The 22,375-nt window shown below is 37.5% G+C and overlaps 3 protein-coding genes and 1 non-coding gene across 7 annotated transcripts in view; 2 read left to right on the top strand and 2 right to left on the bottom strand.

Annotated features, from left to right (window-relative positions):
• LOC132910065 (5'-AMP-activated protein kinase subunit beta-1) overlaps positions 1 to 22,375 on the bottom strand; it is a 259,654-nt gene that overhangs the window by 234,851 nt on the left and 2,428 nt on the right. The window lies entirely within an intron of this gene.
• LOC132910053 (orexin receptor type 2-like) lies at positions 1,664 to 17,619 on the top strand. 3 transcript variants are annotated; one of them, XR_009658667.1, is made up of 7 exons: positions 1,664 to 4,826; positions 13,436 to 13,583; positions 13,766 to 13,987; positions 14,361 to 14,520; positions 14,703 to 14,815; positions 15,752 to 16,034; positions 16,615 to 16,754. XR_009658667.1 is itself a non-coding variant. In XM_060965489.1 (6 exons), exons 1-6 carry the CDS (start codon positions 4,371 to 4,373, stop codon positions 16,836 to 16,838), a joined length of 1,323 nt encoding a protein of 440 aa, XP_060821472.1. In that variant the 5' UTR covers positions 3,421 to 4,370; the 3' UTR covers positions 16,839 to 17,619. The 3 variants fall into 3 exon arrangements, 1 of the variants encoding a protein (XP_060821472.1); XR_009658668.1 differs by having other exon boundaries at positions 15,752 to 15,991; positions 16,615 to 16,751; XM_060965489.1 differs by lacking the exon at positions 15,752 to 16,034 and having other exon boundaries at positions 3,421 to 4,826; positions 16,615 to 17,619.
• Positions 6,130 to 6,268, top strand: LOC132910226 (U11 spliceosomal RNA). The gene has a single exon (XR_009658716.1). It is a non-coding gene; the product is annotated as a U11 spliceosomal RNA (small nuclear RNA).
• LOC132910042 (protein CASC3-like) lies at positions 17,615 to 22,332 on the bottom strand. 2 transcript variants are annotated; one of them, XM_060965457.1, is made up of 8 exons: positions 21,892 to 22,330; positions 21,038 to 21,462; positions 20,686 to 20,970; positions 20,196 to 20,605; positions 19,831 to 20,130; positions 19,674 to 19,706; positions 19,188 to 19,444; positions 17,615 to 19,094 (listed from the first exon to the last, which is right to left on the bottom strand). In XM_060965457.1, the coding sequence occupies exons 1-8, from the start codon at positions 21,988 to 21,990 to the stop codon at positions 18,492 to 18,494; spliced, it is 2,412 nt and encodes an 803-aa protein (XP_060821440.1). In that variant the 5' UTR covers positions 21,991 to 22,330; the 3' UTR covers positions 17,615 to 18,491. The 2 variants fall into 2 exon arrangements, with proteins under 2 accessions (XP_060821440.1, XP_060821441.1); XM_060965458.1 differs by lacking the exon at positions 19,674 to 19,706 and having other exon boundaries at positions 21,892 to 22,332.

Here is a 22,375-nt window from a genome sequence, read left to right as displayed (position 1 = left end):
GAAAAAAGTACTGAACACCTTGGAAGTATGTAGTTTCAATTTGTCATGCATAAGCTCGCAACTCGTCGCATATTTATACAAACTGAGTACACGCTAAGCAACGATAGTTTACTTTGATCCTATCAATCATAACGCACACAACTTTTTTGTATGTCACATGCGTAGAACGATCTAACCGTCATAGTCATTTCTCTAGCGTAGAGAAGCAACGATCGATCGTTCGTATTTACATACTCTATCTTCAAACGTATAATTGCAATAACGATGGGGCATTATTTTCAAATAAATCAGATTGTTCGATCGATACTCCTTTCGAGGAAACTAACATTCGCTGAATGTATTTTATCAAAGAGAAGAATGCCTTTATGTTTCTCGGTTGCTGTGTAAAATTCAATAGAGAAGGAAGAACTAGCACCCTGAAAACATCGTAAAACGAGCAGCCGAGATAAACTGAAAACCTTTGCTCATTCTAGTGTTAAACGATATTGACGTTTGTTCACGATTTATGCGAAATAGTTCATAAACATTATAGAGAATACAGTAAATGTTAAAAAGTAGAGAATATCTTTTAGATCTTTGAAATATATTAAAAGCGAAAAACACGTGCATACCTTAAACCTCAACAAAGGTAACGAACAGATCTGAATAATGTCAGAAAAACACACATAGTATAATATTTTGTAAATTTCGCATGAACCATCAATGCCAAGATAAACGTGACAGCAAGATAGGAAAAGGCTGACTCTAAAAGGTTTATCGGGTGCAGAAATGATAAATGAGCGTGCGATCAAACGAGTTGGCGGACTAACGAGGGATTATATAGTGCGTACACAGCCGAAACCTTTGCAACCCTAAATTTTCAGTATCATGCGGAAACACAAACGTTAATCTGAACGGTCAATGAAAGGAATCCTCCACTGGAATGTAATACTCTCTCAAGCTACTTTTTATTTTCCAAGTATTTCAAAGGATATTGACGCTAAGGACAGTTAACTGGCACGGGACGAACTTAGAATTTTCTATTGATCGGAGCACACATAAAATGCCGCACAAAATATTACATTAACGCATTAACGTATTTCCTTTATCCATGTGGCTATCATGAGCAAAGACTATTTACGATTCAATGACTATATTTGATCGAAGTTTTATTGACTTTTATTTGACGGAGCTTATACTTCTGCATGAAATACAGTCGAATCCTTCCGAAGACCATTTCCGATCAAAGTCGTCGTAAACTTGTATTTGGCCGTAAAATCAAGATTGCAATTTAACCTGGTAGAATTTATTGACAAAAATAGATACACACGTAACGCTGCTACAGGGCGGTTAAACAGTAGAAAAAGGATTGAAATACCCAGAGATTCCAGCACATTCAACGACTATACGTTGTTTGTTTAACGAAAAGAAAATATAAAAGTTGAAAACGTTTACCACTTAACGTAACTGGAAGCAGCGATATAGGATTGCTCATTTTAGCTATGCTTTTATCATTGTTTTCCTTTAATAACAAGTTACTCTGTCTTTTAATAAAAAAAAAAAAAAAAAAAAAATTGGCAAAAGAGTAAGAATCACCAGGTATCCATCAGACTCGACATGGGAAATTTTCAGGACAAAATGTGACACCGACTAGTACTAGCGCACCTACGCGCGCTCGTTAAAACGACGTACATACCTCAGTTTCGCAGAATCCGTCGTCGCGTTCACATCCCTTTCCCGAATTGGGACCTTTTCTAACAAGTCTACGTGACACACACCACGCAACATCTTCGACAAACCCTGTGATACATTCTCTTTATGAGACAGTGGTTTTACATTGTTATTAATGTAAAACTTCGAACATGCGGTGTTTTACCATTTTATCCAGACAGTTGCAAAATTCTGTGAAAATTAGTCACTCGAAACGTAAAATATTTGCTGCCAGAAATTTGCATTAAACAACGATGAATACTAATTTTCGTATGAAAAACAATAGTCCGATAAACGAATGCGGTGTGTAAAAACAAGTGACTGTGATATGATTTTGAATAAAATTGCGGATATAGTGACGATGACGATGATATATTTCAATGCCAAGTAATAAGTAAGAAATAGGCGATCGTGAATTAAAGGGAATAATAAACAAATACGCGAAGTAACGTTGCATGCGCTGCATTTAAGAGTTTACAGAAAATACTCCGGTCTCGCAAACTTCGTTGAACACCGTGAAATGAATAGTTGGTTGGAATAATATGAGAACAAAGGGAAAATTTTGATGGTCGTAGAATTCTTTTTCTCTTTTTAAACTTTCGACGAAGCTTGTGCACGCGATATTATTCGCGAATTGACCCCTTTAGTTTCGTCTGAGAAAAGTAAGAACAAAGCGACAAAAGCTTTCGCGTACTCAGACACCTCTCGGAATTTGTCCAAAATCAAATCGATTAATCATCTTCGGAAATTTCACTTCCCGTTTTGTCGCACCATAAACAATGCGGAAGTGACGAGCGAAAAAAAGAAACGCACTGAGGTTTCCATCGAATAAATCGAAATCCTCCACAATTGATGCAAATCCGACAGATTTATGACAATTTATATTTCCGTTGCAGAACATGCTGGAACGAAGTCGGAAACATCGTGTCGAATGCCATGTTAAAAATATTTCGAACGTCTGTCACTTTTCCACAAGTCCACACTACGGTAACATTCGAATCTTGTGGAAAACAAACATAATAATACCGTATAACCGAATTTGAAATTAAAAGAAATCAATGGAAAAGTGAACCGTAATTAGTGGATTATAATAAGTGGACAATTCGCATAATTTTTGTCCCACGAACATCACGAAATTGAATTTCATTAATGCTAAACCATGAGCCGCATAATAAACGGTGCTAGAATGGTTTTGACACCCTTCTGATTAATTGACATGTTGGTTGTCACTGCCGATTCCGACGCGCCAGAAAAACGTGATAGAAAAACCCGTAAGATTAGTAGCATAATCGAGTGGTTCTTTTTCTCTCAAACTTCGTGCGTCTCGGAGGGAAATCAGAAATCCAAAAAATTCTTGTAGGAAAGTTTTCACGGCGAACCAACAGAATTTCGAGTTTGTATCGAGAATCTGAAACGCGAATACGATGCTTTTAGCGCTTTTAACCGAAATTTATTAGCGGAGGCTAATGATTTTTCGAGCGGAACGACGATACGATCAATTAATAGACATCGTACAATTGCGTTACGATCCGTACTATAAACTGCACCATGGTGTCGTAACGCCACAGTAACTTCTACTCAAGTACAATTAAAATTTCGATTAAATTATAGTTTCCGAGCGATGCTTCGTTAAACTTAACAGCAATGTTCATTTTACTTGTGGAGAACACGATCCAGAAGATTTTTTCTATTTAATCGCGGATCGAAAATCAACACGATCGATTCGTCGTTGACTTCTGTATTAACTTTTACGAGAAAAATTCCTTTCGCCACTTTCGAACGATTTCATCGCTATCCTGTAATTAAATTTAATCTCGAACTTTCCCTCTAAAGCTCGGTCAGACGTTAGAAGTAAAATCGAAAAAAGGAGGGAAACCGTGGGACAATACTTTCGTTCAAACGAGATAAAACGCATCCCACCGAGGTACTTCTCGATTTTCCAATTCTCGTGGACACTGCTTTCTTTTTTCACGAAAGAATAAGGCAAAAACTTACCATAGTATCGACTCGATAGCAAATTTATCGTCTATCCGCAGACTGGAAAATCTGGTAGAAGAGGAAGAAAAGAAGAGGACCGAAGCAGGGTGAACTCAAGAATCATTTTCTATTTGTCGAGCCATTAGTCGGAAGAAATTCATTAGACAATTCGACGCTTGGGAAATCGGAACACGTGACGGCCAAAACTTTCTTTGTTAGTCCTGGTTTTCATTTCGGTGCCAAAGAAGTCTCTTTCCTACAGTAGAAACAGGGGAAGAAGAACGATCCATTCAGTAATCTATCTAAACCATTCTACCAAGAATCAAGTGTTCTGGTGGTTTGCGATATTAATTGTATGGAAACAGGCGCATCAATAATCAATATTAGCAGATGACGCTGATAAAGAAATAGAACAAGCAGAGTCGTCTTTAATATCATGGAAATCGGAGACAAGTAAATGTCATTCGGTCGTAACAGAGGAAACGAGGCGAATCGAACCGAAGCGACAACTATTTCTCCCTTTTCTTCATCCCTGAATGCTAAACGTTTATTGAAGAAACGTCGAACGTGAGAACGTTCGAAATGAAGACTGAAAGCAGCAGTAGTCTGTAAAAAAGGAAGTTGTTTGCTGAACTCTCCCTAGGAGGGTTCATGCTTTTCGATATCAATAACGTATAAAGGATCCTTAACAAAGAAAAAGAAAGATGCATCCTCTCGAGTTAGTGATCGTAGGATGGCTGGCATTGGTAATATCCACATTGGTCGATGCCATCGATTATTTGGATGACTACTCAGCGATGGATTACACCGACGAATCGGACATCGATTACAATGCCACGAATTGCACCAATAGTTATTGTATCTCAAACGAAGAGTACGTGGATCGTATGATAAATTATATATTCCCCAAGTTTTGGGACTGGGTGTTGATCGCGTCGCATAGCGTTGTTTTCGTGGTCGGCCTAATCGGGAATGCGCTAGTTTGTATCGCGGTTTACAGGAACCATTCCATGAGAACGGTGACAAATTATTTTATTGTCAATTTGGCTGTGGCCGATTTCCTAGTTTTATTGCTTTGTCTTCCGTTCACCGTACTGTGGGACATCACCGAGACCTGGTTTCTAGGTTTGACCTTGTGCAAAGCCGTGCCATATCTCCAGGTATGACAATCACGCTTCATTTATTAGATTAAAATTTATCTCTCGTGCGGTTTTAATTGAAAAGGTCACGAAACAAACCTAAAAAGAGAAGCAGCTTTTAAACATCCTAAAATGTTGCATTCACGCTTCGCGATATTTTTTTTTCTGGAGAGCGTCCAGGGATTAGAGATTTCGTGCACGTTCGTTGGATGCGCAAGCGACCTCTTCTCCCACGTTATCGTTCGTTACCTGCTGGATTCCTACTCGTACCACCGGTTGAACTTCTCTTAGATATTTATTTCGAGAGTGCAGAAGCTTACAGTGAAGCTACCGTTCGAATTCGAGCCAACAAGAGATTGGAGATGTTCGAGGCAGTAAAGAGCAGCTACCTTAATTGCAAAATTGAATGTAGTTCCGATGCAATTCGATCGACGACATTTCCATCACACGAAAGTTCGCGATCTTCCCTATTCAACAATTCATGGCATCTTCTATTCTTCGAGTTTATACGGCGCATAAATTTTTTTGAACTCGCAATGTAATGGATAAAGGCTTTCTCTGCTAGATGGAGACCTGAGTTTATAATAAATTCATAAGTCGGCCGTGTTATTCTTAATTTCATATTCTAGTCGATTTCATATTCGTCGGACATGTTTTTTTATGCCTAGATACTTGATTGACTCAACATTGAGACACGCGGCGATGAATTAAAGACGATCACTTTAATTTTCCACGAAGATTAGAGCATTTTTTTAAATTTCTCTTCAATATCGAATCGTTCGCGTCGTTAGTATATTCGTGTTGGTTCGTCGACGACTTCGGGCTGGTTTCGAATAATAAAACCCGCCTCACGAACACAAATATCTTTATTCAAGTTTTAATTAACTTAATTACAGTATCCTTCTTCGCGTGGCTAATAACGAACGGTATCAACCTGGTGAAAAGCCGATATCGCATTCGCCCCTAAATTTTCTCGACTCAACGACATGATTGGGAAGCCTTAATCGTAAATCAAATTATGTACTGAAATTATGCAATTAACGTCTTACAGAATGTAACCGGAGGTAGATTCTTAAATACTTCAAATAATATCGAGGTCGAAACAATCATATTTCTTCCCGTGCATCCTGCCTTTAATTTCAATTGCAATTTGCATGTTTTGTTACATAATTATCTGTTTCCAAATTGTTTTTTTGGAGGCGACGGGCATTGGTATTTTTAGTTCGTCGACAGTTCAATAGATGGCTCGATGTAAGTAGCGATTCTCGCATTCGGTATATCACTTTAAATGTAACATAAGGCCGGCACAAGTTGTCACAAGTTTAAAAAGGGTATTCGCTACTTTAATAGCGCGTCGATACGGTCAAGTGCCGTGTTGGCGGGGTATGGCAATCAAGACATACCCAATACATAATTTTTGTAAACGCGAGGCTGTTGGCTGCCAATTTCGCACCGGCGCCTCCACTTGCTCAATTACTAAACATATAGCAATAATAAAAATGGGAAGGTTCCAATAAAGAAAATCTATTTGTTCTACTATTCATTATGGTTAAAAATTGTCAAAAATTGCTTTGTATCATTGGTAAGGGTTAATATGCAAATGGAAAATTAAAGCGAATGATGATCAATGGATTGTATCGTGCTTATACATCAATGAACAGATTTAAACGTCACGCGTGGCTGACGCGCAGCCACGTTCCCGCCGCTATAACAAATTTCAGTTTAAGTTTGTATTTGATATTGTTACCGTGGTTGAAGTATAAATGATTAGACAAAGAAGTTGGGAACTATGGCATTTGCATGTAAAGGAATTAACACGTCCACAGGCAAAGCTTAAAAAATTCATTACCGTTTGAAACCTCCATCCCCCGTTCTTTCATCCAATTTTCGAAGATGAATGACCTGTTCGGGGTCGTACCATTTTTCACGCCTGATTCACGATACTGTCCGAAACTTGACATTCAGATGAGTCATATTTTGGAGGTTTCGACGTTGACCGCAAAAAATTTTATGTAATCGCTAACAAAAGAAATATGCTGCTTGATTGATAGTTAACCGAGAATCCGACTATTACGGTCGACACTCGTAAATTCTATCTGTTATGCAATCCACTTGCTGCTTCGTAATATTCATCTTACGCAATGTGTAATGCAACAGAAGATGCAACGCCGCCATACCATTCTTTCTCATTTTCCTCACGTATCTCCACATGTTAGCAGACCAAATAGACACGAATGACCGTATCGTGTATCACAAAAGAATGGAAAAAAGAGAATGGCGCGCTTATAATTCAAAATGAGATACAAGCGATTTCGCATCGGGTAGCATCTGGCAGCCGAGCGGAATAAACATCATGAGGGTGGTGGCCGCGTCAGCGGAACAAACGAACTTTCTGATCGCCGTTATTTCGCTCGATAAAACGGAAAACGCGAATTACACGGTGGGCAATGAATTTTACGAATTTTCGATTCGTTGCGGAGCAAACGGACACAGAAGTAATATACTCGACTAGTCGAACGGCGCACATACCGTGTAGCTTGAAATGAGTTTAGAATAATAATTAATTAATTCTGCAAAAGATTCGAACATCTTGCGCGATGGAATTTAATAAAATGAAATAAGCAACAGGAGAAAACGAATTTAGCACGTTATTGCGATACTACAAAGAGGTGATACAGTACAAAGGGCGTATCTCGTATCGGGAGCCAAGACAACGTTACACAAACTTGCTTTATAGCCTATTGTTGGTGTATTGTTTCAGACTTTGGTGTTCGCTATATGATAAGATACGCGTGAGAACGCGAGGAACGATCCATAGTTGGTCATAATTATCGTCGCTTTTGCAACAATGTTAACGAGGGAGTCACACTCAGGTTTGCTAAAACGAAGCCATGGAGAAGAAAGGTTACCCTGTCGGCGTTCCATTAATATTGCATTAATGGCTGTGGAAACAGTGGTATTCATGTAACGCGTCTCAAGCAACATATTTGAAAACGATACACCGCACTGTTTCGTCCAAGGGATAATTAACGTGGAATGCATGATTTGGTTTGCAGTTTGCTACGATCGACCTGTGCGGTTTAGAGCGCGTGTGATCCTATATTTAATTAAAACTAGATCGGTCAATATTACAACAGGGCTACACTTGTATACACCGAAGTACAGTTATATGGAAATATCGTTCGGCTCGTTTATCATAGTCCCATGCATGTGACCACGGATATCCACACCGATGTGCAAACTTGCATCCTGTGCCTTCGTTAGGATGTACCAACATGCTCGCACAACCAAGGCAGCCTCAGCTAGAGACCAAATCGCATTATCTTACAACATGTTACTGAACTCTGTTCCTGCTGCACGATAACTTATTTCTGCATTCTCAACTTGTTCAAGGAATTTAACTCACTAAGCTGAATTCGTCTCGCTTTCGAAATAATAATCGCTTTTCATCTGTGTTGAGCCGGATAACTTTACTTCCGTCGTGAATGTCGGTGACAACCGGCGTTCGTTGCATCCAGTTCACCGCGTAGAAATTCATTAAGGACCAAGGTAACGTTACTTTTGTGAAAAACAGCCGGGAGAGGTCTTCGCAAGTAAAAACGAGGCGAAATTCCAATGCGAAGAAAGAAGAGATAGCCCGACGAATGTCGGAGAGATGGAAAAAGCGGGTGAAGCACGTGCCGAGTCGCAAGCACAGCAACGTCTCTACGTGTACATGAATACTTTTTACCGGAAGTAAACGCGAAAAGCAAAGAGACCGAGCGTAACGTAGCTAGCTATAACGAGAATACCGGGTCTCGCTGAGCCGTCGCTCTGCGAATGCGTGTTTATCGTCACGCTGTTTATACATTGCATAATTTCTTCGGCTATGGATAGCAGCCAAGAACTTTTTTTGAAGAAACTAAGACACGCTTAAAGCGGATATTTCTCGACAAAACGTCCGTTTAAGTGAAATATTCAACCCTGTGGGATATTCGAGCCGATACTCCGTACAACAACCTTCTAATTACTTACGCACTGTATCCGATGACAAAGACACCAGCTTGAAACCGGTGTTGTGGAGTTAATCGTTTGTATAATAGTACCTCGCTGCTCCCTTTAATCAAGATTAAAATAAAGGCGGAGGTGAGTAGCAAACAGCAGAACGACTGCAATAGGCTTGTAATATTGGTCAGCCCTCTTCGAACGAGAATTAAACCCCTCTTGTGTTACGAGCGCATTTCCTCAATAACGTAAAGTCTCTGTTATTCTGTATTCCCCAGCTTGTTACCAGGTTCTATCGTATCTAAGATGTAAATCCATGTTGTACAATTGCCGAAAGCCGACTTAGGTTGTATATATTTTTCTTTTATCCAAGAGAAACATATTACCGTACCAAGTGGCAATTTCCTATAGCGGCGGCAATTTGTCAGGAGATTCGTATATCTGCATTTCAGATAAGATCGCGGGTAGCTTGTGTAGAATGTTTAACGATTTCTGGTTTCTGACTACGTATACTCAAGAACATAGCTGTTATACATAACGTAGACGTTAGCGATCTTCAAAAAGGAACGATTACATTCGCCAGAACGAAGGAATAAGTAACGAGCGTCGTTTCGCTTTTTTCAACGCTTGAGATTCCGCGGTGGTTCCACGGGGAAAAGAAGCTCTGCTCGTGTGGAATATTATCACGTACACCGACATTACGGAATTACGATTAAGGAAAAGAAAAATTTTGTGAGTTGTCACAAATCACATCACGTAATGCTGAATGTCTACTTTCAGAATGGTACGGTTGCGAACAGTAGCGAACGATATAATTTCTCGTTGATTAACCGTAGCTTTTTCACTTTATTTATCGTGAGATTTGAATTCTTGCCAATGTCGTAAGACATAGAAATTACAGTTATGTACAGTGCGCGACATGTTTTCGTTGTACAGTTTAAGAAATCTTTGAAATACTACGGACATATGAAGTTTCCATATCTTTCTGAAAGTGAAGGAAGTCAAAGCGAAGTAGGTCTGGTCATGGACGGACCGTTGAATCGTAATCGCGCACGCAACTCTTGCCTTACGACAAACCAACGGGACGAAGTTAAAAGTTCACGAGACGGACGAGTGTGTTCCCAAGATACTTTATTTTTTTCACGTAGCGAAACGTTACCTGGCGTGACACGAAGTGAATTTCCCGTGGGTTTTTCGATACATCCGGCGAACGCAACGTCAAGTAATCCCAAGGGTCGCTCAAAAATATGTATCAGCAGCATCGGCACCTCATTGATTATTTAACCCTGAAGAGATGTAAGGACACATATTGCCGCTAGGTCCGTACGTCATTTGGGAGTTCGAAACTCGAAAAACACGAAGGAGCTAATGATACAAAGTTTGCGTGCCTTCGGGGTCGTTACGGCGACCAGGGGACTGTTCGTAGCAGACGAGTCGTATGAGTCAGGTGATATTTCACTAGGGAACAGCTCTTTCTCGTGACCGAATCGATAACGTGAATTTTTTAGAACGTTACCCTAATATCTCCCTTTGTGATGCTTTGGCTTGAGGTTTCCACCAATAAAACTATAATTCCTCCAATTAACAGCGCAGAAAAGGATAACAAACTGAATGTAAAATGAGGAAAAGGTCGAAGATTCTTCGCGTGTGTGCCATTGATTGTACTCTTTGACCTTCCCAAAAAGTCAAGCATATACATATATAAACAAACAAATCGGAATAATAAAATTCTTCAATAAAAAAGTTCTTAGGGCACGTAATAACCGCATTCTCGGTGATATACACAGTTCGGTTAGAAAATGATGATCAAAAAAAAAAAAAAAAAAAGGAAAGGATGAAGAGTTTGCACTGATGCTCTCTCATCTGGAAAAGCGATTTCGACGCTGATCCGTCAGTTATCATCGTCAGACTAGCTAGCACTCGTTAATCGAGGCAGCTGGTGTTGGTTCAATCGCTCTGGTGACCGAAGGGCAAAGCCCCAAGTGGTATTGTCGTGATATCGGTAGCACGTTAGGCACGCACTGGCGTGACGAATGCAGTTGTGAGTGTGACCGGTAGATAGCCGAGATTTAATTAAAACGCGCTCTACGGTCGCCTACGGTGACAAACAATTGTGAAATCGTCTCGCATTAGGTGGGGGTTGAAAAAACAATGGGTTCTGTTCAGGTTGACGAGCAACCTATCCGTTACGCCTCAGGACCAAGCGGAATTATTCGATTCGCGTTTGTATATATCCTTTCCGTCAACATCACACCTCTTTTCTTTTCCTTCCACGTCTATCTAACTTTTTGCATGTGATACTTTTACAGATCGATTAGAGAACTCTGTCTTTGTATATACCCTATACCGTGAAATTCACCTTAATTACTTTTATGTACATTTAGAAATTTCCCACCTAAACCCGACGAATAAATTGGGATATCTCGCCTGGCGCAGACCTCTCTGTTAATTGCGCGGAAACCATGCCGAATAGAATAACGACAAGCGAAAGCGTCCGGAACAATTTGCTCTGCGTGTTAAACGTAACCGCTCTTTGCTTCTGCTGTTCTAATGCCGATCGATTTACCCTACTACTCGAATATCTCCTTGTCGGGATCCTTGACCGACTCTAATTATTACAACTGCAGTAAGGAACGATCGATCTTGTACCCAATATAAATATCCACGCAATTTAATCGTATTTCTGAAAGAAAACCGATCTTTAATCTCCATTTGTGTATCACAAGGTAACGAGTTCTCCCCGAATTGCAAACGACAAAAATCACGTACAACTATTTCGATTATCCTACGAGCATCATATATCACAGGGAAAACGGATAGTCACTTGGGACGAGTAGGATTTGTGTCTTTCGTCGGAAACAGTTTCAATTTCAAATGTCCGCTACTGACGACAAAACAGTTTCCTTTATCACATTGTTATAAATATACGAAAAAGACGAGCTTGAACTAATATCGATAATTGAGGTTGTCTGATAAATAATTTTCCAAGAAATCGGTCGGCGCACCTAGAAACCGAATCAAGGGTATTCGCTGCTTTTCTTTCCAAGAAACAAATGAAAGAAATGACAAATTACTCGTGTTGAGATAGCTACGATTCCCTTTGGTAATTCCGCTGTATCTCAGCCGTATTTCCAAGTCGCGGCTAACGATGTTCGGGATTTTTCAATTGCTTAATCTTCTCCTACCTTCATTGAAATTAAAGTATCCCTGGAGCTCGGCGCATCGTTATCTTGGAGTAAGTTTCTAAGTTCTCCGATTTATCTTCCATTCGCGCGCATAGATTTCATGATAAAAACGAAACGACTACATCTACATAGGAACTCTTCATTAAACAGATAAAACGTGGAAAGTACGTATCAATGTAAAAATGAATAACACCTATACGTTTCTTCTTGATCTTCGCAAGAGAAATTTAATCGGATTATGCGCGATCGTCACAGTATGACAAGATGAAATCGTAAATTGCTACTTGCCATCAAAAGGGGATGAAAAGTTACGACCACACTGCGACAGTACGAAAGCTATGACGAAGCAGAGCGGTGGCCTAATCAGTGAAAGGCTAATGTCTCGAAAAGTAGGAACCTGTCAAGAGCACCTGAAGCTAGAAGGTTGAACCTGCTACTGACCAATTCGACGATCAATTCGAATATACGCGACGTTCGTGTTTGTTGCCGCGCAGGAACTTCGTAACTAACCCTTTGACGATAATTCGGAAATTCAATCGACAGCAAGCACTTGCAGTCGGACCTCTAAACGCATTAGCATAACGTACGAAAAGACGTCACACGGGAAATGCCCGGTAAACAGAACGTGAATGTGCATGTGTCGTTTCTCGGTAAACGTCGCAAAGAGTTTCACGGTTGAAATACTTTATTTTAAATGCGATTTGCTTAACGATTTGTTTGTTTTTAATTAGTGCCGACTTTCGATCAATTTTTCACGTGGTCGTCAGATTCATATCAAACGCGCTACCAATGGTATTTGTGAAAAGAAATTTAGGTCGAACTGACCAGCGCGATTTGTTTTATTAATTCTACGAGTTGTTCGCGAACAAAAAGAAAAGCAATCCGAAGCTGAGCTACGAAGCCAATAAATTTTCTGGCAGGGAAAAAGCTCGGGCACACCAACGAAGTCAACAGTTTTATCATTTTCCGAGAAGCAAAACTCCTACCAAGTTCTCGGCAGTATTTTCTAACCGTTCGTTTTATATTCATAACGTGTCTCTCTGTACTAGACCAACTACGAATAAACCATGTTACCGGGTAAAAAGCCAAAATGTAAGATATGTCAATGTCTATAATAACATGATCTATTATGATTCTATAACATGAACGAGTATTTATATTCGTATTCACATGGATACCAAAAAATGTCAACTACCTGTAAATAGTTCTAACTGTATCGTCGATCGATCTCTGATGCAACACATAAATTCTATAGCGAACGGAAGTTATGGAAATTTCATGAATAAACAAATTAAAATTCATAACGAACGCGGTTAATTTCTTTCTTTTAAATAACGCTGGATGATACTCGAAAGAGCAAGGAATGAACTCTTGAGCTCTTGTTTTTACAGCATTTATCTCTACCGACGATCACATAAATATTTGAAAAATAAACCTGCTTCTGCTTGGTCTTTGTTGCAGACAGTGTCCGTGACCGTGAGCATATTGACCCTAACTTTTATATCGATAGATCGATGGTACGCTATATGCTTTCCCCTGAGATTTAAGTCTACCACTGGACGAGCAAAAAGTGCGATCATTGGAATTTGGGCGATAGCCCTTCTATTTGGTAGTTAAATATTAATTTAATATCTTTCCTTAAATAGCAATTCAGCAAAACAAGCATATAATTCATCTTTAGAGTACGCTTTTATGGAATAGTTTATTCCAAAATTAAGGCACTCGACATTTACTTTTAGTTACTGACAAACTATGAGAAAAACCATGCATCAACACTCAACGTTTGTACAGATATTCCAGATCTCGTGGTATTGCATACCGTCCCACCTACGCACATCAAAATAAAGACCGTTTTATTCACGCAATGCGACATATCCTGGAGTCAAAGGAGCCAGGTCGCCTTTACTATCGTCAAACTAATTTTCCTTTATACCGGACCTTTGATCTTCATGAGCGTAGCCTATTGGCAGATTGTAAAAGTCCTTTGGAGGAGCAACATTCCAGGACATAATTGTAAGCAAACGATCAATCTACGTTTCCTTTGTATTTTTTATTCACAAAGAAAATTATACGTATTCTATGGCCGCGCGTTTATACGCGTAACGAAGCTATTATAAAATATTTCTAGAACTTGCTCGTACAGGTCATTCGTTCGTTTTTCTTCGCGGATATTCGTGTCATCACGATCTTTTCTTATCGACAGTATCATTAGTATTCAACGCTCGAGATTCCAAACTGCGAATGTATTTAACGCGACATTTAACCTTTTCGTGGACGTTTATTTTACAGTTAAACGTTTAAGCTGTGTCCAATCAGTAATATCACGGTCGTAGCAAAAACTAACCGATAATTCTACGACGTAAGTAATAATACCAAGCATTTGTAGTACCGTCACGAGCATCCCAGATGAGCCAGATTCCATCGACCAGTGGCGGAAATCCGGAAGTGCAGCTGAGATCCCGGCGAAAGGCGGCAAAAATGTTAGTCACAGTGGTCATCACATTTGCGATTTGCTATTTCCCTGTGCACTTACTCTCCGTTTTAAGGTATCTTCCACTAATCGATGTTACACAAGTTCAATTTACCCTAATGTCCGACATAACATAATGTAAGAAACAAAAACACTCAAATACTTCGGTTATGGACGAACACGTATGTTACGACAGTTGGGATGGAAACGACATTATTGTTCAAAGCAAATTGATGTCCGTATTATTTAACGTTTCAGGTATACCACCACATTACCATCCAATAAATGGATAAACGCCATCAGCTTAATCGCGCATGGCCTATGCTATTTCAATAGTGCAGTTAATCCTCTGATCTACAACTTCATGAGCGGTAAACGACTTTTTACTTTCATTAATTTTAAACAAACAATAGTTTATCGATCGTGTTTCAATTGCACGTGTCAGATAATTCTATTGGACAAAATCACTTCTTCGCGATTTGGTCGACGAACAGCTTATACTGCTTCTAAATTGTATCGCCGCATACTGTCAGCTGACTTTCTATGGATTTTATGGATTGCACGGTACCGTACCTCTTTGATCAAAAAATTATTGACAAGCTCGATACGATTGATTTATTACAAACGATCTGATACGTAATGCTGATACGTAAAGATCCATGTCACGCTATTTCTTGTGTTAATGGAACAAGGTGATTCGTTTCTATTTAATAAGTAAATAGAATATTTAAGATAATTGACTTTTGATAAAATTCTTCCTTGCTTCCTTCCCTTTTTACCCTTCTAATGATTCTGAAGTGATTTCACCCTATTCATTACGAAATTCAAAACTTATCGGAGAGCTTTCCTCACGGCTGTTATTAACACGCATCTCCCCAGATATTTCTATCTCGTTTACTTAAAGAACTTGGTAATTAAATGAAGCGATGTTTCACTATTTAACTGATAACGACTTTGATGTTTCTAACTTTCAGTTTGCATTTTAAAATATACAAGAGTTCGAAAAGAACAATGGCACGATTCTTTTACAGAGTTGCTCGTTATTATGCAATTTGATTCGACAAAGTTTTGCTGCAATTTCTTTTCAAAATACTTTTTGGGCAGTAAAGGTGTACATATCGTGTAAATATCGAAAGATTCCAAATTTCATGTTTAAATATCAAATTTCGAAAGATACTTTAGTTCATAAGAAAAAGACTACTCATACCTGTATTTCCACTTTAATAATTCCGACTCGTAATGAAACCGGAAATAGAAACGATGGCAACGGTGAAAGCAAAAGGAGATATTCAGCGTGTGGTTTGCAGGTAAGTTCCGGCAGGAGTTTGGTCGTACATTCCGAGAATGCACGCCTTTGAACCCCACGAACGATCGCAGGCCAAACCAGCAACCCAGCTACGCTTACATGGCAAACGAATGTCGATCTGCATCGCAAAGTCGTCGTGAACAATTCTGACATGCGGAAATACGAGTCTCTTGGGTGAAAAAAGTCCCTAATACAATCTTGGAAGGAACTCAGGCCGAAAACGAATCTGTCCAGGATCGATGTAGCCTTGGGTTTTGTCCTCCGCAATCTCAATTACGCTTAGGGTGAGCTGTATTATATTCCACAGTTATTGGCCACCTTACAAAATCAATTTCTCTTTTACCGATAATCCTTATTAATCTTTACGTTTTAATTTAACCACTTCACTGTACACATAACCGACGATCCAAGAGAAGTAAACTGTAAAATCTAATTTCGAGAATCGGAATTTTTCATTACAAATAAGCAATCGATCGATAATCACTTACTTGTCTTGAGATGCAGACGTAGAAGGCGTTTTGATAGATGATTTTACCCTTTCTGAGAGTTTTATTTGTATTTTATTTGCATATCTGAGACTTAAATGATCTATTAGGAATTAAAAAGTATGCTTAAAATAAAGGTCGATAACGAAATATTATATAGCTTACCCTTTTCGTTAAAGTCATAATGAAAATTGAAGTCAAACGACAATAATGATGTTAATCTTAATTATAGTAGTATACCTCGATTTAAGGTTTACAACGGTCCATTCTTTGAAAGTAATACAAACTTAAAACAACGCAAATTATCTCATTTGTATATAATGTACCTGTAAAATATTACAGAAAGTATTCGATAATTAATCAAGGACTTTTATTACAGGGAAATTTCGGAAGGCGTTTAGGCGTACATTTCGCTGTGCTCAAGAGAATGGTTCTCGAATACAGCGTGGATATCTTGCGAGCACATCTAATTTCCCTCGAATAAAATCTCGGACCACGACGATACGGACGACGTTTAAGAATAACAATAACCTTCAGCGAAATACCGAAATTATACCTCTCAGTGCTATAACCACTATTCAGCAGAATGAAAAACACGATTGATTGGATGCATATACACCAATAATATGACTAATCAGACACGCAGTAAGATTCACAAGTGATTTATTTACATGTAATTTGAATTTTAATACTAATGTAGAATATAAAATATTAGATAAATATAACAAAAACACTATGTTCCACTCGGTAGTATTTTAAATAATAAAAAATATTTGTGAACACGATTATATTTAGTTCTCAAATTCATAAAAATTGGTAGACACTATAAATTCCATTGAAAAATGGAATCATCTGATATAACGAAACATTGAATATTATTGAATTAATATGTAAAATGTACTTACAATATTAAAAATTACCATATAGAAGCTCGATGTTTATTCTCGCAGAGCGTAAACTATAACATAGGCACATATGAATTTGTAAATCATTCTTCATAATAGAATGATTGTATTTAGAACTATTGTATTATATGTAATCTTCAGACGATACGTAAAGTTCGCTGACAAAATTGTATGTAAAAACTTTAATAAGATATAAATAATATATACTATCGCTATGTTATAAATATATGATGTAAATCTTCTACTAGCACTTCATATAGTTTTGAACGAATTTATCTTTAGTCCACAAAAATTACATTTTTACTGCATATGAGAATCATTTAACTGAAAGATCAATCCTACTGTTTGTATGATGTCAACACTGTTAATCAAAATTTTATACAAGTTAAAATTAATTGATAGGATCCGTACAATTAAAGTTTATGCAAAGCTTAGTAAGTTAAAAAGAGGAAAATAAATTTAGTCATTTATGGAAAAAACTTCTTATCAATATATTATCTTTCCATTCCACCTTGCCAGTAACAAAGCATATCTTCGTAAGCGTATTTAAAAAAAAAGAATAATCGCGGTTTGGACTTTTCGTAGCTATTACGAAAAGCCGATTAACATTTATTAATGACAAATTTAATAGTTAGTATTACCTTTGACTTAACTAGACTTTAAGATACAGTAAATTATGTAACGATTATTTCTTCACGATGCAGATTAAAGATTTCTTTTGTTCTAGTGTAATATAAGTAAAATTAAAGCATTAAGTAGTGGTTCTTTATCTAATAAATGTACTTCATTCATCCACCGTTTACTTGCATCGCAGTACAAATTTGTTTATACACGAAAAACAATACATACTGAGGTTACTGACCTGACTATATCCTATTTACAATAGCCGTTGGTATTAAAAAGATATATCGATTTATTAGTCATTTTACCAGCCGATGCTGCATGCGTTAATACTCGATATACAATAATATGTTTAACACTAGTTGCCTCTACTAATAATTAATTATTAGTAGACTTCATATATGAAAGGGGTTTAACAATATAGAAGGATGACGTTTAATGACAGCAGTAGATCGATGAAATTCGTAGTAAAACATTGATACAAATGTTATCCACGAAATATACAACAATATGCTGAAATTAGATAGTCATTCAAAATATATTTTAGACACGCACACATCCAATTCCTAAAGTATTTCACAAATTATTTGTGAAGGTAATTTTCCTATACAGATTGCATGGTAACGTCAATAAAATTACACAGTATCTTTATGATATATGTGTACTCATACTCACGAAATGTCACAATTACGTCTTTCGCAAGGAACGTTACACGCTGTACGATGTTTTTTCAAGCTGCTGCTTCTTCAACAACTGTACTTTCAGTCGTTGTATTTTCTATTTTGTTTGAATCATTTTCAGCCTTTTCAACGACTGGTTCCATAACTTTAAGCGAAATATTTTCCTCCTTCATAGTGACTTTTGATGAATCATTAGCACTCATATCGTCTAATTGGTCGGTAATAGTATGTTCCAAATTCACTGGTGTTCCGATATCAAGAATTTTAATATCTTTTTCGGTATTCTCAACCACAGGCTTCGCTATTGCACTCGAACCGTCGATTTTCTCTGTTTCTTGAATTTCTGCTTGTTCAATTTCTGTATTATCGAACTGTTCTGGCACAGTCTTCTGATCACTTTCTATTGAGTTAATTTTAACTTCTTGTTCAGTCTGTTGTGTATTACCAAGTTGATTTGTTTGTTGTAGCTGTGTGGTTTTACCTCTCCCTCGACTGGTCTGATGTTGAGTCTCAGGTGGTGGAAGAATTGGAATAGCTGCTTTTGGTCGTCTCATTGGAGCTGATTGTTGTTGCTGCTGTTGCTGCTGCGCTGGACTATAGTAAGTACAACCTTGTGGTTGAAACAATTCTTGTGGAGGTGGAGGACGTTGTGGCTATAAAATATCAAATAAAAAATATATGTGACAATTTTTAGATAATGTAAATTAAAAAAAAAGAATAAAAGATTTTGTGGTAGAAAAATGTACCTGTACTGGTGGACTATATCCTTGATAACCTTGGAAATTTGGTTGAAATGCTGGTCCATTTGGACCAGGAACGTAATTAATTATACTAGGTGGAGCAGTTTGTGGAGAAATAAACTGAGGTGGCGGTACTAAAAATGGCGGTGGAGCATAACTGGCAGGTTGACCATTAGGTGGTATAGGAATTACAGGCTGACCAGTCATAGGTGCAGTTGCAGTAGCAACAGGTGTGGTTTGCTCAAAATGTCCTTGTGGATATCCTATAAAATTGAAATATATGCTATGAGCATTCGTTTAAATATAATATAATAAAAATAAATATAATAAATATAATAAATAAATATAATAATAAATATAATAAATAAATATAATAAAATTAAATATAATAAAAAATAACATACAAATATGCAGACATAAACAATTGTTTACTTAACAAAAAAAAAGCAAATAAATAAAAAATTATGCACACATAGTAACCTACATTCTTACCTTGTGAATCTAAAACACCTCTTGAATTTCCAGCTAAATACATATACATACAAGTTAAATATTAATACAGGATATTTGATGTACCATATCTATATTGTTCACTCACCAACATATTTTATAAATAATAACATTTCTGAGTGTATTTGTATCTTATTACCTTGAGGAGGAAAATATCCATGTTGACCATGCTGGCCATGTTGATTGTGTTGATTGTGTTGATTATGTTGATTATGTTGTCCATGTTGCCCATGTTGTGGTGGATAATTTTGTGGTCCTGGATTATCCGAAACAGTAGATCGCTGTCGCAAACTTGAATAACGTTTTGGCCTATTAGCAGAACTATCTTGTTGCTGAATCGCTTGTTGTTGTTGTTGTTGCTGTTGTGGTTGTTGTTGCTGCATTCTTGGAGGTACTGTTCCCGATCTCTGCTGATTTGAGGACTGTCCATAGAAGCTTTCTAAAAGAACATCAAGAAACAAATTAGTATAAAGATCCAATATTACACATGATTCAAACACTCACTATTATGTCTTCCACTTTGATGATATTGAGTACCATCAGTAACACTAATGTGTTTCATGTCATGAGTAATTTGCTGCTCATCATCATTCTGTATATTATTTCTCTTATTCTCAGTGGTAGCCGATCCAGTTCCGCGTCCCTTTGGTTTGATCTCAACTGTTCTATTGGTGACCATATTGTTATTAGCATTTGTTCTGAATCCTCGTCCACGAGTTCTACTCGCTGCCAAGCTTACAGACTCTTGAACGTTCCTCTTGTTATTATCTCTTGAAGATATCTTTGTATTAATCAATTTATCTGCATCACCACCAGCTCCACTATTTCCATTACTGCTCTGAATGTGAGACGAATGTTTAGTATCCTTTTTCCAGGCTGGATTTGTAGGTTCATTAGGAGCCTTATTTTCATTTCTGTATATCAAAATATTGAAATAAATTTTATTAAATATATCTAAGTAAAAGAATCTAATGGTTTAAAAAATATTACTTACGTATGAGTATTGGATGTATTGCTAGATTTTGATTTCAGACTATCACCTTGAGCTTGTAGAGGTGGAAAATTTTGTACTTTATTCTGTGACTTATTCTTACTACTGTACCAAGCTGATGAAATTACTGGTTCTTCTACATGCGTAGAAGCATTCTTATTTGTTCCTAGAGCAGGAAAATCTTCTCCACTTCTATTAAACTTTCTATTTTTATTTGATACATTACTTCCAGGCTTTCCATATGCATCTTCATCTTCCCAATTACGCGTGTATTTGTTAGGACCACGGCTAAAAAATATAAAGCACATGATATGGAATGTTACAAACACTCTAATATTTTCAGAGATGTATTTACCCATATCTTCTTCTTCTTCTAGCTCTAGGTGGACCTTCTTCATTTCTTATATCATAGCCATAAACAGCTATTAATTCTTCATGGCTCTTTGGTGCCTGTTCTTCATCATTATATCGATCATGATCCCATCTATCTTCTTTATCTTTCCATACTTTTTTTTCTTTGATTTCTCTCTCATTTTGTGACTCAACTGCACTATCTGTTACTTCATCAATGGTTCTATCATCATGTTCATAAAATGTTCCCCTTTTAGGGATATATTGTGGGTTACGTCTGTCTTCATCATCGTCCAGCTTTTTCTGCGGTTTTTCTTCTTCTTGCCCATCGCCACTTTCTCGCAATGCACCATCTTGAGATTCAGCATCAGAATCAGAAGGATAGATATCACATTCTGAATCCTGATGACCATCAGTTTGCTCGCTGCTCTATAAAAAAAGTTTATAAAGAAACTACAGGAAAATAAAAACGGGATTATAATAAATTAGGTAACGTCAATGTTAAAAAATTGTTATTGGAAGTTTCTTAGATATTATGAAAGTACATTTTATTTTGGTAATACAAAATAATTTTATTTGGATTCTGATATGCACCGAAATTGAGAAATTCGCCGCAAAACCACTTGCCGGTATATCGAACACAAAGGAAAGTTTCCCTAGTTACGATTATATTCAAAAGTATTACAGCAGTCTACTTAATCCACTTAATCGAGCCTTCCACCGAACTTTCAATCCAGTTCAATAAAAAGCAAAAAAATTTAATAAACGACAGGAGCTCAGAAATCGTGAAAGGATGGTAAAACTATTTGTTTAAAATCTTCGAATTGTTTAATCGAAAACACCTTTGTAGCAGCTAACCTGGGTTTCTTTCGTTGCGTTTAATTCTTCACAAGAATCCGAGAGGTCATCAGAACCACAAGACTGATTTGATTTTCGTCGTCGTCTTGTATCCGACATGTTATTTCAGTTGGAAGTACACGTTTTCGAATTATCACAGATTTTCGTCTATAAAATGTGAATAAATGGTCAACGCCAAATGACTTTTAAGGTCGAACTAGTTTATGCCTCTTTCTGCTTCGATCAGTTTCCGATCTCGATTCTCGGTCATGAATCACAGGTTAAACGTACCAGTATTGAGAAGGCACACCAAACTCTTGAAATTTTAACAATAGAAACGATTTCGTCGAATCGTCGGATTACTTAGTAGCAATGGCGGTTCTATAAACTTTCGAACAAGAAATCCCTTCTCCTGGTCTGTGCCAAATCGCTAGTAATTTGAATAAGAAGTATTTTACTAGATCCACTTGTATGGCGTTAGAGTTTCTCTCTTTCTCTCTCTCTT

The sequence above is a fragment of the Bombus pascuorum genome, chromosome 8 (assembly GCF_905332965.1).
Source record: "Bombus pascuorum chromosome 8, iyBomPasc1.1, whole genome shotgun sequence".
Taxonomy (NCBI): domain Eukaryota; kingdom Metazoa; phylum Arthropoda; class Insecta; order Hymenoptera; family Apidae; genus Bombus; species Bombus pascuorum.
The sequence above is the reverse complement of the archived record's forward strand: the minus strand, read 5'-3'. Positions and strand labels throughout refer to the sequence as shown.

Bases quoted from the DNA above. Each gene is read 5' to 3' on its own strand.
- LOC132910053 (XM_060965489.1), top strand. From the start codon at position 4,371: ATGCATCCTCTCGAGTTAGTGATCGTAGGATGGCTGGCATTGGTAATA. The intron at 13,584-13,765 runs GTAGTTAAATAT...ACGTTTGTACAG, and splicing joins GGCGATAGCCCTTCTATTTG to ATATTCCAGATCTCGTGGTA. The intron at 13,988-14,360 runs GTAAGCAAACGA...AAGCATTTGTAG, and splicing joins CAACATTCCAGGACATAATT to TACCGTCACGAGCATCCCAG.
- LOC132910042 (XM_060965457.1), bottom strand. From the start codon at position 21,990: ATGTCGGATACAAGACGACGACGAAAATCAAATCAGTCTTGTGGTTCT. The intron at 20,971-21,037 runs GTAAATACATCT...TATATTTTTTAG, and splicing joins AGAAGAAGAAGAAGATATGG to CCGTGGTCCTAACAAATACA. The intron at 20,606-20,685 runs GTAAGTAATATT...TTTGATATACAG, and splicing joins AATACATCCAATACTCATAC to AAATGAAAATAAGGCTCCTA.